This window comes from Marmota flaviventris, chromosome 20 (assembly GCF_047511675.1).
Source record: "Marmota flaviventris isolate mMarFla1 chromosome 20, mMarFla1.hap1, whole genome shotgun sequence".
NCBI lineage: Eukaryota > Metazoa > Chordata > Mammalia > Rodentia > Sciuridae > Marmota > Marmota flaviventris.
In genome coordinates, this window is record NC_092517.1 from 19,589,650 (window position 1) to 19,601,714 (window position 12,065).

Below are 12,065 nucleotides of genomic sequence, written 5' to 3' on the forward strand. Positions count from 1 at the left end.
ATGGATAGATGAATGCAGAGGTAGATAGAAGGATGAATTGATGGATGGATAGATGGATGGATGGATGGAAAAATGGATGAAGGAATGGAGGGAATGATAGACAGATTAATAGATGGATGGATGGATGGATGGATGGATAGATGCAGAGATAGAAGAATGGATTAATGGATGAATGTAGTAATGGATCAGTGGATAGATAGATAGATGGGTTGGATAGCTAGATGGTTGGATGGATGGATGGATGGAGGCATGGATGGAGGCATAGACAGATGGATGGATAGTTCGGTGCATGGATAGATTGATGAATGGATGGATGGATAATTGTTTGGGTATATGGACAGACAGATGGATGAATGGATAGAAGGATAGACAGATGGGTTGACATATGGACAGATGAATGGATGAAAAATGGATGGATGGATGTAGAGAGGGATGGATAGACAGATGCATCAATGGATAGATGGATGGATGCAGAGAGAAGAATGGATTGATGGATAGATAGATAGATAGATAGATGGAGTAATGGATGGATGGATAGATACATAGACAGATGCATAAATAGGTAGATGGTTGGATGGATGGATAGATGGATAAATGGAGGGAATGATGGATGGATAAATGGGTAGATGGTAGAATGGATGGAAGGATACATGATTGCATGGGTGGATGGATAGATTGATGGGATGATATACAGATAGATTGATGGGATGATATACAGATAGATTGATGGGATGATATACAGATAGATTGATAGATGATAAATAGATACATGGATAAATAGGAGGGAATGATAGAAAGATGGATGGATGAGTGAATTGATGGATATATAGATGGATGGAAGGAAGAGTAGATGGATAGGTGGATGAATAGAAGTATAGATGGACAGATGGATGAATGTATAGACAGATGGATAGATGAAATGATGGATGAGTGAATGGAGAGACAGACAGATGGATTGATAGATGTATGAATGGATAGATAGATACATGGATAGATGGATGGATGGATGGATAGATAGATGGATGGATAGAGAGATCGATGGATAGATAAATAGATGGATTGATGGATAGATAGACAGATGGATCAATGGATAATTGGTTGGATGGATGGATAGATAGATGGATGGATAGATGGACAGACTGATGGATGTATGGATTAATGGATGAATAGATGGATAAATAGATGGATAGATGGACAGAGGAATAGATAGATGGGTGGAAATGATGTATGGAATATGGATAGACAGATGGATGGATGGTTGAAGAAATAAAGAGTTGGATGAATAGATGGATGGAAGATAGACAGATGGATTGAGACATGGATGAATGGATGGTTGAATGGGTAGATAGATAGATGTATTAATAGATGAATGGATTAATAGATAAGATGAATGGATGTATAGATTAATGAATGGATAGATGGATGGATAGAGAGATGGATGAATGAATAGATAGATAGTTTGGTGCATGAATGGATAGAAGGATGGATGCATAAATAGAAGAGTGGATTGATGGATGCATGAAATAATGGATGGATGAATGGAAAGATAGATGGATAGTTAGATGGTTGGATAGATAGATAGATGGATAGATGATGGACAGATGGAATGATAGATGAATGGATGAATGGATAGATGGATGAATGAATGGATGGATGCATGCATATATACACAGACTGATGGATGGATGGATAGATAGATATATGGATGGATAGATGGATGGATAGACAGATCGATAAATGGATGGGTAGATGGTTGTATAGATAGACAAATGGATTGATGGATGATAGTTGTTTGGATGGATGGATAGATAAAGAGATGGATTGATAGATAGATGGATGGGATTATAGATAATGGATAAAGAGGTAAATAAATAGATGGATGGATGGATAGATAGATAGATGGGTAAATTGATAAATGGATGGATAGATGGATGTATGGAATGATAGATGGATAGATGGTTGGTTGGATGGATGGATGAATAGATAGGTAGATGAATATTTGGATGGGTGGTTAGATTATTGTATGGATGGATAGATAGATACATGGATAGATAAATGGATGGATATAAAGATTGATGGATAGATAAATAGATAGGCTGATTGATGGATAGATAGATGGATGGAGGGATGGAAGGAGGGGTGGATTGATGGATGGATGGATAATTGGTTAGATGTGTGGATAGATAGATGGATCAATGAAGTGACTGATAAATTGAGGGATAGATGGGTAAATAGATGCTGTATGGATAGAAGGATGGAAAGAAAGGAGGATGGATGGATATGTGGATGGCTGGATAGATGGATGGATGGATGGATGGATGGATGGATGGATAAATGAATGGATGGATGGATAAATAAACAGATGGATAGATGGATTAATGGATAGATGGATGGATGGGATGATGGATGATGGATAATTAGTTGAATCAATGGATAGATAAATTGATGGATGGATATATATGTTTGGTGTGATGGAAGGATAGATGGATGAATGGATGGATAGACAGATGGGTGGATGGATCGATGGATGGGTCAGTGAATGGATGGTGGATGGATAGATGGATGGATGGATAGATGGATTGAGGTGGATTGAAGAACAAATGGATAGATCAATGTATAAATGGATGGATGGACTGATGAAGATGGATGGGTGGATGAAGGATAGATAGATGAACAGGTATATAAACAGATGAATTGATGGATGGATGGATATATAGATGAATGGATTGATGAATGGATGGATGAATGGATGAATAGATGAATGGTTATATTGATTTATGAATTGATGGATGCATGGGTTAATAAATGAATAAATGATAGATGATGAATGGATAGATAGATAGATGAATAGATGGATGGATGGATAGATGGATGTATGGATCAATGGTTAAATAGAAGAATGGGTAGATAGATGGATGGATGGAGAGGTAGATGGATGGATGGGTGGGTGGATGGATGGATGGATGGATGAATGGATGGAAGGAAGGAAAGAAGTAGATGAATAGATAGATGGATATATGGATAGACAGAATGATGGGTGGATGGGTTCATGAATAGATAGATGGATATATACATGTTTGAATGGATGGGTAGATAGGTGGATGGTTAGACAGATGGATGGATAGATGGATGGATGGATGGATAGATAGATGGATGGTTTGATAGATGGATAAATGGATGGATAGATTGACAGATAGATGGATAGATGGATGGATGGATGGACAGATGAATGGATTGACAGTTGAATGGATGGATGAATGAATAGGTAGATAAATAAATGGATAGGTGGATGAATAGGTAGAGAGATGGGTGGATGGATAGATGTATGGAGATGGATAGATGGATGGATGATGAATAGATGGGTAGATGGATAGATGAATGGGAAGATGGATGAATGGATGGATGGATGGTAGGATAGATTAATGGATAGATGGATAGTTGGATGGATGGAGAGATGGATGATTATAATCACAGATGTATGTATAGATGGATAGACAGATGGATAGAAGATGTATGGATGTATGGATGAATGCATAGGTGGATAGATGGATAAATGAGTGGAATGATAGATTAATGGATGGATGGAATGATAGATGGAATAATGTATAGGTGGACTGATGGATGGATGGATAGATGGATGGATAAATAGGTGGATGGTTGGATAGATAGGTGAATGGTTGGATGGATAAATGGATGGATGGATAGGTAGATGAGTGGATGTATGGATGGGTGGTAGAATCGATTGATGTTTGGATGGAAAGATAGATGGTTAGATGCATGGATGGATGTATAGATGGATACAAAGATGGATGGATGGATGGATGGATGGATGGATGGTTTTGTAGGTAGATGGATGGATGGATAGATAGAATAATGGATAGGTGGATGGACCTTAGATAGAATAATAAATAGGTGGATGGACAGATTGGTGGATGGTAGGGATTGGATGAATACATTGAAAATACATATAGCATAGTGTCTAACTTTCGGTAAGATATCAAAGAATCCTATTCAAACATTATAAATTTGACATATTTTATAATTTGCAGTCGAATTATAAAATTTCAAAATCTCACTCTTACTTTGAGATCTTTGTTTTTCTAACATGTCTGTTAAGCTGTTTAATGATTTTTTCTCAATAAATTCCTTAATCTCCAACATTGTTGCCCCGGCCAGAGGAACAACTGGTGTTCTTGAAGTGCTTCGTCTAGAAATTCCACAAAGAGAAAAAAAAATAATGAAGATTAAAAAAAAACATCAGATGGATGTGGGGGCACATGCCTGTAATCCCAGAGGCTTGGGAGTCTGAGGCAGGAGGATCATGAATTCAAAACCAGCCTCAGAAAAAGCGAGGCCCTAAGTAACTTAGTGAGACCCTGTCTCTAAATAAATACAAAAAAAGGATAAGGGATGTGGCTCAGTGGTCAAGTACCCCTGAGTTCAATCTCTAGTATCTCCCCCCCCAAAAAAAATTGCACCTCAGAAGGTGACCATTTTGAGGACTGCATGCAGAGACCACCATGCTTGAGGCACATGTGCATATAAACACAAGCTTTTCTTTCTTTCTTGTTCTTTAATTTTGCCTGGGTTGCACTAGTTCCAACTTAACCACAATTACTAAATTAAAGAGAAAACTTGCCCTGAGTTGTAACAGGTCTCATCCAAGAGGGGCTCTCTTCCCACCCCACCCACAAAATAACAGGATACCATCCTTACCGAATTGAAGAAACATCATCCATTTTGAGTGACTTTTCATAGTCCTCATTGTTCTTGGAAATGATTTCAGGTTCTGCTTGGTGAGAACCTAATAATATTAGCAAATGTCACCAAAGTTCTTATTCCATGCTGATTCAGTAAGAAACAGGGACCCCCTTACACATTTCTGTAATGCTGGCCTTGAGGCAGAAGGCCAGGTATGTGGTAAGCACCCCAAAAAAGAAATTTGGGGGCTGGGGTGGTGGCTCAGTGGTAGAGCACTTGCCTAGCATGTGTGAGGCACTGGGTTCAATTCTCAGCACCATGTATAAGTAAATAAAATAAAAGTCCATTGACAACTTAAAAATATTTTTCAAAAAAAGGTTTGTTAGTCATTACCAAGCGCATGGATAATGAATATGTGGATGAGACTCATTCTAATTATTTGGACAAATGGAGGCCATCACAGAGAAAAAAGAAGAAAATGTATTACATATTAAATTGTCCACTTTGGTACTGTTTAGACCTGGGCACTCTTCAGATGCAAAAAAAAAAAATCTATTGGGAATATTAAGCAATTTTCATTCCTATTAGCAGAGGGAATAGTAAGATGTTTAGGGAAATTTTTAAGGAAAGTACATGTGGTAACATATTAGTGATCTCAGAATATAGTAATATGACATGCATCCTCATCTTATAGATGAGAAATTTGCTTTCATATTCATCTAGGGTCTGGGGTTTTAGCTCAGTGGTAGAGGGCTTGCCCAGGGATACTCCACAGCAGGTCCAACCACCAGAATGGGAAGTTACACCCCCATATACATGATATGTCAAAATGCACTCTGTCATGGAGAGCTATAAGGAACAAATTTTTAAAATTAAAGAAAAAAAAAACACAAAGAAGTTTGTTTTCCTATGCTGAGAAAAATGTTACACAGATGGCCATAGGTGGTGGAATGATTATTTTTCCTTTTTAACTAATTTTCTGTATCTGCCGAATTTTCTTTATAAATCCACTTCTATCACTTCTAGGGTCAGCAACGTTTCTTGCAAGTCATACAACAGATGAAAATTAAAGAAAAAGAACCAACAATAAAATTGATGGAGGGAGCAAGAGCGCAGGGCAGGGCCTTGCAGGATGGATCACACTGTGGGAAGCTGCCGCTACATGGGAGGGACTGCAGTGCACCTTTACCTGCCGCTACACGGGAGGGATTGCAGTGCACGTTTACGGCCCAGCGGCTCCATCGACGGTTATCCCCCCCCACTACAATCTCCCTCACAGCTTTTCCACAAAGGTACTGCTACTCACCTGGAAAAAGTTTTGATTGTTTCTCTGCTTTTTCCGGTTTTCCTAAGAGACGCTCCTCATCCCACTCCTCTTTGTTGATGCTGGCTTTCTCGTGGCTCAGATCGCACTGTCTTCTCTGATCTAAAACCAAACGTCTCACTTCCTCTAGAATGCGGGAGAAAGGATCGTGGACTCAGTCGGTTAGAGGCACCTCCTGCAGACCCTCTACCTGACCATCGCTTGACTCAAGATGGACATGAAGCAATAGGTAAGATAGATGAGGCCGAGCACAGGGCTGTCATCCCAGAAGCTGGGGAGGCTGAGGCAGAAGGATGGCAAGTTGGAGGCCAGCCTCTGCAACTTAGCTGAGGTCCCCAGCTACTCAGTGAGACCCTGTCTCTAAATAAAATATACAAAGGGCTGGGGATGGGGCTCAATGGTTAAGTGTCTCCCAGGTTCAATTCCTAGTACCCCCCCCAAAAAAAAAAAACAAAACAAAAATTATAGACCACTATGCTAACAAGTTCTGGCTCATGAATTACCCTGCTGAATAAATTGCCTCTTTTCTTTGTAATTTGAAACAGACTTCTTAAAGTATTCCTTCACTCCCAAGAAACAAAGAGTGTATATCGGGAATCCTGGGACCAAAGGCAGGATTTGGAGCCACAGGTACTCCAGACCCCACAGGAAACTATTAACAATGATCACCTCTGGAGAGACATCATGCGATACTGATTTCTTTTTTCTCCTTTTGATACTCTGTTGCTAAGTTGTTTTTACGAAGTTAATATGCACAGCCTTTATTAGTGGGAAAAACACAAATCACAATAGCCCAACCATGGATGGAACCAGCCTAGGTGTCCATCAACAGATGAATGGATAGAGAAAATGTGGTATCAGTATCTATACACTATGGAGTGGGGTTTTTATCTTATTATTATTTTATTTTATTATTTATTATCATTTTATTATTATTTATCATTTTATTATTATTGTTGTTTTTGGTACCAGGGATTGAACCCAGGGGTGCTCAACCACTGAGCCCCAGCCACATCCCCTTTTTTATATTTTATTTAGAGACAGGGTCTCCCTGAGTTGCTCAGGGCCTCGCTAAGTTGCTGAGGCTGGCCTCCAACTTGCCATCCTCCTGCCTCAGCCTCCTGAGCCTCTGGGATGACAGGAGTGTGCCACTGTGGCTGGGCATAATGATATTTTTATTCAGCCATACAGAAAAAATGAAATTATGGCATTTGCAGGAAAATGGGTGGAACTTGCGAACATTATGTTAATCAAAGCAAGACAAACTCAGAAAATTGAGGGTCATATGTTTTCTTTTATGTGTGGGAGCTACCGAGGAAAATCAAAAAGGTTGGGGGGGGTGTCATGAGACCAGTACAGTAGAGGAACCAGACGGAGGGAGAGAAGGGCAGGGAGAGGGGAACGATATTGGCCAAAAGACACTGTGTGTGAATATGTAATAGCAAATCCCATCATTATACATAATTATGGGGCTGGGGATAGAGCTCGGTTGGCAGAGAGCTTGCCTTGCATGCACAAGGTCCTGGGTTCAAGCCCCAGCACCACCAAAAAAAAAAGAAAAAGAAAACATAATTACAATGCACCGATAAAAATATGGGAAAAGAGCCCTGTGTTGGAACACACCTGTCATTCCCAATGGCTGGGGAGGCTGAGGCAGGAGGATGGCAAGTTGGAGGCCAGCCTCAGCAACTGAGCAAGACCCTAAGCAACTCAGCAAGACCCTGTCTCTAAATAAAATATAAAAAGGGATGGGGAGGGGGCTCAGGAGTTAAGCACCCCTGGGTTCAATCCTGGGTACCCGCCCCCCCCCCCAAAAAAAGGTAGTTTAGTGAATCTCCACTAGGGGGCAGTGTTGGCCTCCTGGGGACATCTAGAAACGTCTAAAATGTTTTCAAGGGTCACTGTGAGATGCTATTGCTGACGGCTAGTGTAAAAAGACCCCAGATGCTACTAAACACCATACCATGCCCAGGAAATGCACTACAAGCAGGATTTTGCCTGGACCAGAATGTCAACAGTGCCAAGAAAAGATTAAAAACGAGAGGCCCAAGTCCCCAGTGGCAGAACATGTCCCCTTGAGAAGATAGGCCAGAAAGTGGGTGAAAGCCGGCTTCCCAGTATGCACCGTTGGTTCCAATTCTACCATTAAAACAAAAGTGATGATCTTACTTTGCTCACTGTAAAATGGGGAGAATTATATTTGTCTGCAAGTAAAAAATAATAATGATTCTCTTACACACGTTTTCTTTTTTTTTTTTTTTTTCTTTTCTTTTTTACCAGGAATTGAACCCAGGGGCGCTTAACTCCGGAGCCCCATCCCCAGCCTCTTTTTTATATTTTATTTAGAGACAGGGTCTCGCTAAGTTGCGTAGGGCTAATTTGCTGAGGCTGGCCTCCACCTTGCGATCCTCCTGCCTCAGCCTCCCAAGCTGCTCCAGGCAAAAGTTACAAATCTTGAAACATTTTATATTTCAAGGTTTTGAATGAGGGTTACTCAAACCATAGGGAGAAATCCCAAGCTTCCAGAAACATCTCAAGAGTTAACACTGAAATGCCTGACTTACCGAAAGATCCTGCTTCTTCCAAATAACTGGCAGCCTTTAATTGGTAATACCTGACTTTCTTTGAAATCTTGTCCTTGGTGTCCCAGAGCCTCAAGGTTATTTTATGGAAATTGATTTTCTTTAGCAGTTCCTTCGTCACATTGACGTTAAAACTTTGGCTCCAAGACACCCATAATTTGCCACCTTCAAGCCATGGCTTAATAGTCTGTATTTAAAAAAAAAAAGGAGATATATATATATCTCTCTTAAGAGAAAGTCATGTGATTGCAGGTTGTCAGCAGGGCTGGGTGGCCTGGGACCCTGAATTCCTAGCAAGCCCCAGGTGATGCTCACCCCGCGAGTCTCTGGAACACATTTTGCCGCAGTGCATAGTATTCTACTTGCCAGGACGCATGCGCACACACCTTTACTCCGGAGTCCAGGAACACCTTGGCCATTCCGGGAAATATCACCATGTCCACGATCTTAGGTTCCTCGTCATCTGGCAGGAGGAAATACTCAATGTGGTAGAAACGACGAAGCTTTGCGATGTGATTGTCTAGTTTGGGGTGTTTCTTGAATTTTTCCAGAATGTTTAGATATTTTCCTTTAATTCCTAGAAGGGGTTAAGTTGAATGAATGAGCTTTGTTTTCACCACGTGGGGGGAAAAGCAGGCCTCTCGCCACAGCCCCCTGGAGCCAAGTGCTATGGGAAGTGCCTCCCAGGGGCCCTGCATTGAAACTTTGATCACCAGCCTGTGCGGGCTGCTGGAATGTTCTAGAATGGTTAAAGAGGTAGAGAGCCTCATGGGAGGAACTTAGGTCATTGGAATGTGACCTTGAAAGGAACACTGGGGCCACAGGTGGCATCTGCCTGTCATCCTATGACTTGGGAGGCTGAGTCAGGAGGATCTCAAGATGGAGGCCAGCCTCAGCAACTTAGCAAGGCCCTAAGCAACTCAGTGAGATTTTGTCTCTAAATAAAATATAAAAAAGGCTGGGGACGGGGCTCAGGGGTTAAGCACCCTTGGGTTCAATCCTTGCCCCCCCCCCCAAAAAAAAAAAAACTTATGCTAAGTTGCTACATTGCTGAGGCTGGCCTCCAACTTTTGATCCTCCAGCCTCAGCCTCCAGAGCTGCTGGGATGGCAGGCGTGCCCCACGGGCATCCATAAAAAAAATGCAGACTGACTGGGAGCACATCACCTGCTTCTCAGTAGCACAACCCACTTTTTTTTTTTTTTGCAAAATGAATTGGAATTCTGCTTGACCACCTACCAAAATTCACCGGGAATGCCAGAGAGATAATAAATTTGCAGGGGACCACCTGGGGGACGTCAGGCTCAAAGGGGCTGACGTGCTCTTCTTCCAAGGAGCCAAGGGTGCCGTAGCGACCGTCATAGTTGTACTCCTCCACCCTGGTCCCCAGGTAATCCTCCACCACACAGTCGTTGGTGGTCTGGAAAAAGCTGTGTAGAGAAGTCAGGGGGTCGATGATGGCCGCGTCCTCATCCTCCCACTCCCAGGCGTTCAGCGACATGATGCTGGGCTGGCTGTCCCGGCTGGGGGAGAAGAAAGGTGCAGTCACCCTCTGCCTGCAGGAGGGAAGCCCCGCCTCCTTGGGGAAGCCCCGCCCCTTCTCTCCTTCCCCTCTTCTCCTGCAGAGCTGTCCCCTCACCCTACCCAATGCCAGACATTGAATGGGCATTGGATGCTGGCCTGAGGGGACAAGTTCAAGATCTATAGAGGTAGCCGAGCACAGGCGGTGGCTCATGCCTGTCATCTCAGGCTGGGGAGGCTGAGGCAGGAGGACCGCAAGTGGGAGGCCAGCCTCAGCCACTGAGTGAAGCCCTAAACAACTCAGGGAGACCCTGTCTCTAAATAAAAAAATAGAAAGGGCTGGGGACGGGGCCCAGTGGGTGAGCCCCCCCCCCCCCCCCCGGTTCAATATCTGGTCCCCCCCAAAAAAAGAAAATCTATGGAGACACAATCCCGGGGACTGTTGGAGGCAGGCAGGGAGGCCGAGCTGGGAGGCCGGACTGGGACATCTGGAGTGAGGAGACACATAGGGACCGGGGTCCTCCAAGACGCGGGGTACCTGTGCGCGGAGTGGCAGCCCCTCGGCTCAGCCCTTGGCCTCAGTTGCCCCGGGGACTTGACAGCAGCGAAAAGCCCCGCAGGCGGGCGCAGCAGCTGCGAGTCCCGCAGGCCCTGGCCCTTTGGCTTTGTTTGGCCGTTGCTAGGAGACGGGCGGGCACTTGAGGCTAGGGGCGGGGCTAGGGGCGGGGCCTCGGCGCCCAATCAAAGTCTGTCAAACTGGTGCGTTGGAGTTCCTAGACCAGTTGTGCTTTCATCCGTTCAGTCTTTAAGGAGCTCCTACTCTGGGCATAAGCACTTATTATGCGCCTGATGTTTTTCTTTTTCTTTTCTTTTTTTTTTTTTGGAGGGGGGTACCAGGGATTGATCTCAGGGGCACTGAACCCCTGAGCCCCCTCCCCAGCCCTATTTTGTATTTTATTTAGAGACAGGGTCTCCCTGAACTGCTTAGGGCCTCGCTTTGGCTGAGGCTGGCTTTGAACACTCGATCCTCCTGCCTCAGCCTCCCGAGCTGCTGGAACTACAGGGGGGCACCACCATGCCCTGCTATACAGACAGGGAGCTAACACTCTGGGCAATGTTGGAGCTCTTAGGGTTTGGGTCTAGAATGTCCCCCCAAAACTTGTGTGTTGGAAGCATGGTACCCCCATGCAGCAAGGTTCAAAAATGGGGCTTTTAAGCAATGACTAGTTCACAAGGGCATTGACCTTATCCATGGATTAATCCATTGAAGGCTAAATGCATTACTGGGGGTGGGGTCTGCCTAGTTAAAGGAAGTAGGTCACTGGAGAAGTACCCTCCCCGGTGGTGTGGCTCTGTCTGTCTCTGTCTGTCTGTCCCTCTCTCTCATTCCTTTTCCTGGCTGCCATGAGCTGAGCCTATTTCTTCCCTAGATGTGCCTAAGAATCCCCCAGAACAAATATCAGAAATTAGATTCTGGCCCATATCTGTAATACCAGCACCTCCGGAGGCTGAGGCAGGAGGATCGCAAGTGGGAGGCCAGCCTCAGCAAAAAGACCCTAAGCAACTCAGTGAGACCCTGTCTCTAAATAAAATTCAAAAAAAAAAAAAGAGGGCTGGGGATGTGGCTTAGGGGGGTTGAGTGCCCCTGGTTAAATCCCCAGTTGGAAAAAAAGAAAGGAGGAGGAGGAAGAGGAGGAGGAGGAGGAGGAGGAAAGGAAAGGAAACCACTTCTTGGGACAGACACACCCGGGTAACTCGATGAACTATGGAGAAAAGTTAACGATGGCAAAGCTGTTTATTTTAATGCTTGGTTCATGTGCAAAGGGATCTGTGCTTTTTATGTCAACTTCACTGAGGTACAATTGACATCCTGTAGAATCGTCCCCTTCAAACACTCATGAATGCAAAAAGTCTGGAAATACATACTGCCCAAAAGAA

The 12,065-nt window shown here is 43.6% G+C and overlaps 1 protein-coding gene across 1 annotated transcript in view; it reads right to left on the minus strand.

Annotated features, from left to right (window-relative positions):
- The window catches only part of Cfap92 (cilia and flagella associated protein 92 (putative)), a 39,657-nt gene extending 29,550 nt beyond the window's left edge, over positions 1 to 10,107 (minus strand). The window contains exons 1-6 of the mRNA XM_071605969.1: positions 9,846 to 10,107; positions 8,994 to 9,184; positions 8,573 to 8,794; positions 6,008 to 6,149; positions 4,717 to 4,804; positions 4,077 to 4,207 (exon numbers count right to left, since the gene is read on the minus strand). Of these exons, the coding sequence (XP_071462070.1) occupies positions 4,077 to 4,207; positions 4,717 to 4,804; positions 6,008 to 6,149; positions 8,573 to 8,794; positions 8,994 to 9,184; positions 9,846 to 10,107 (1,036 nt within the window). The remainder of the gene's footprint in view (positions 1 to 4,076; positions 4,208 to 4,716; positions 4,805 to 6,007; positions 6,150 to 8,572; positions 8,795 to 8,993; positions 9,185 to 9,845) is intronic.
- Between the last annotated feature and the right edge of the window lie 1,958 nt (positions 10,108 to 12,065).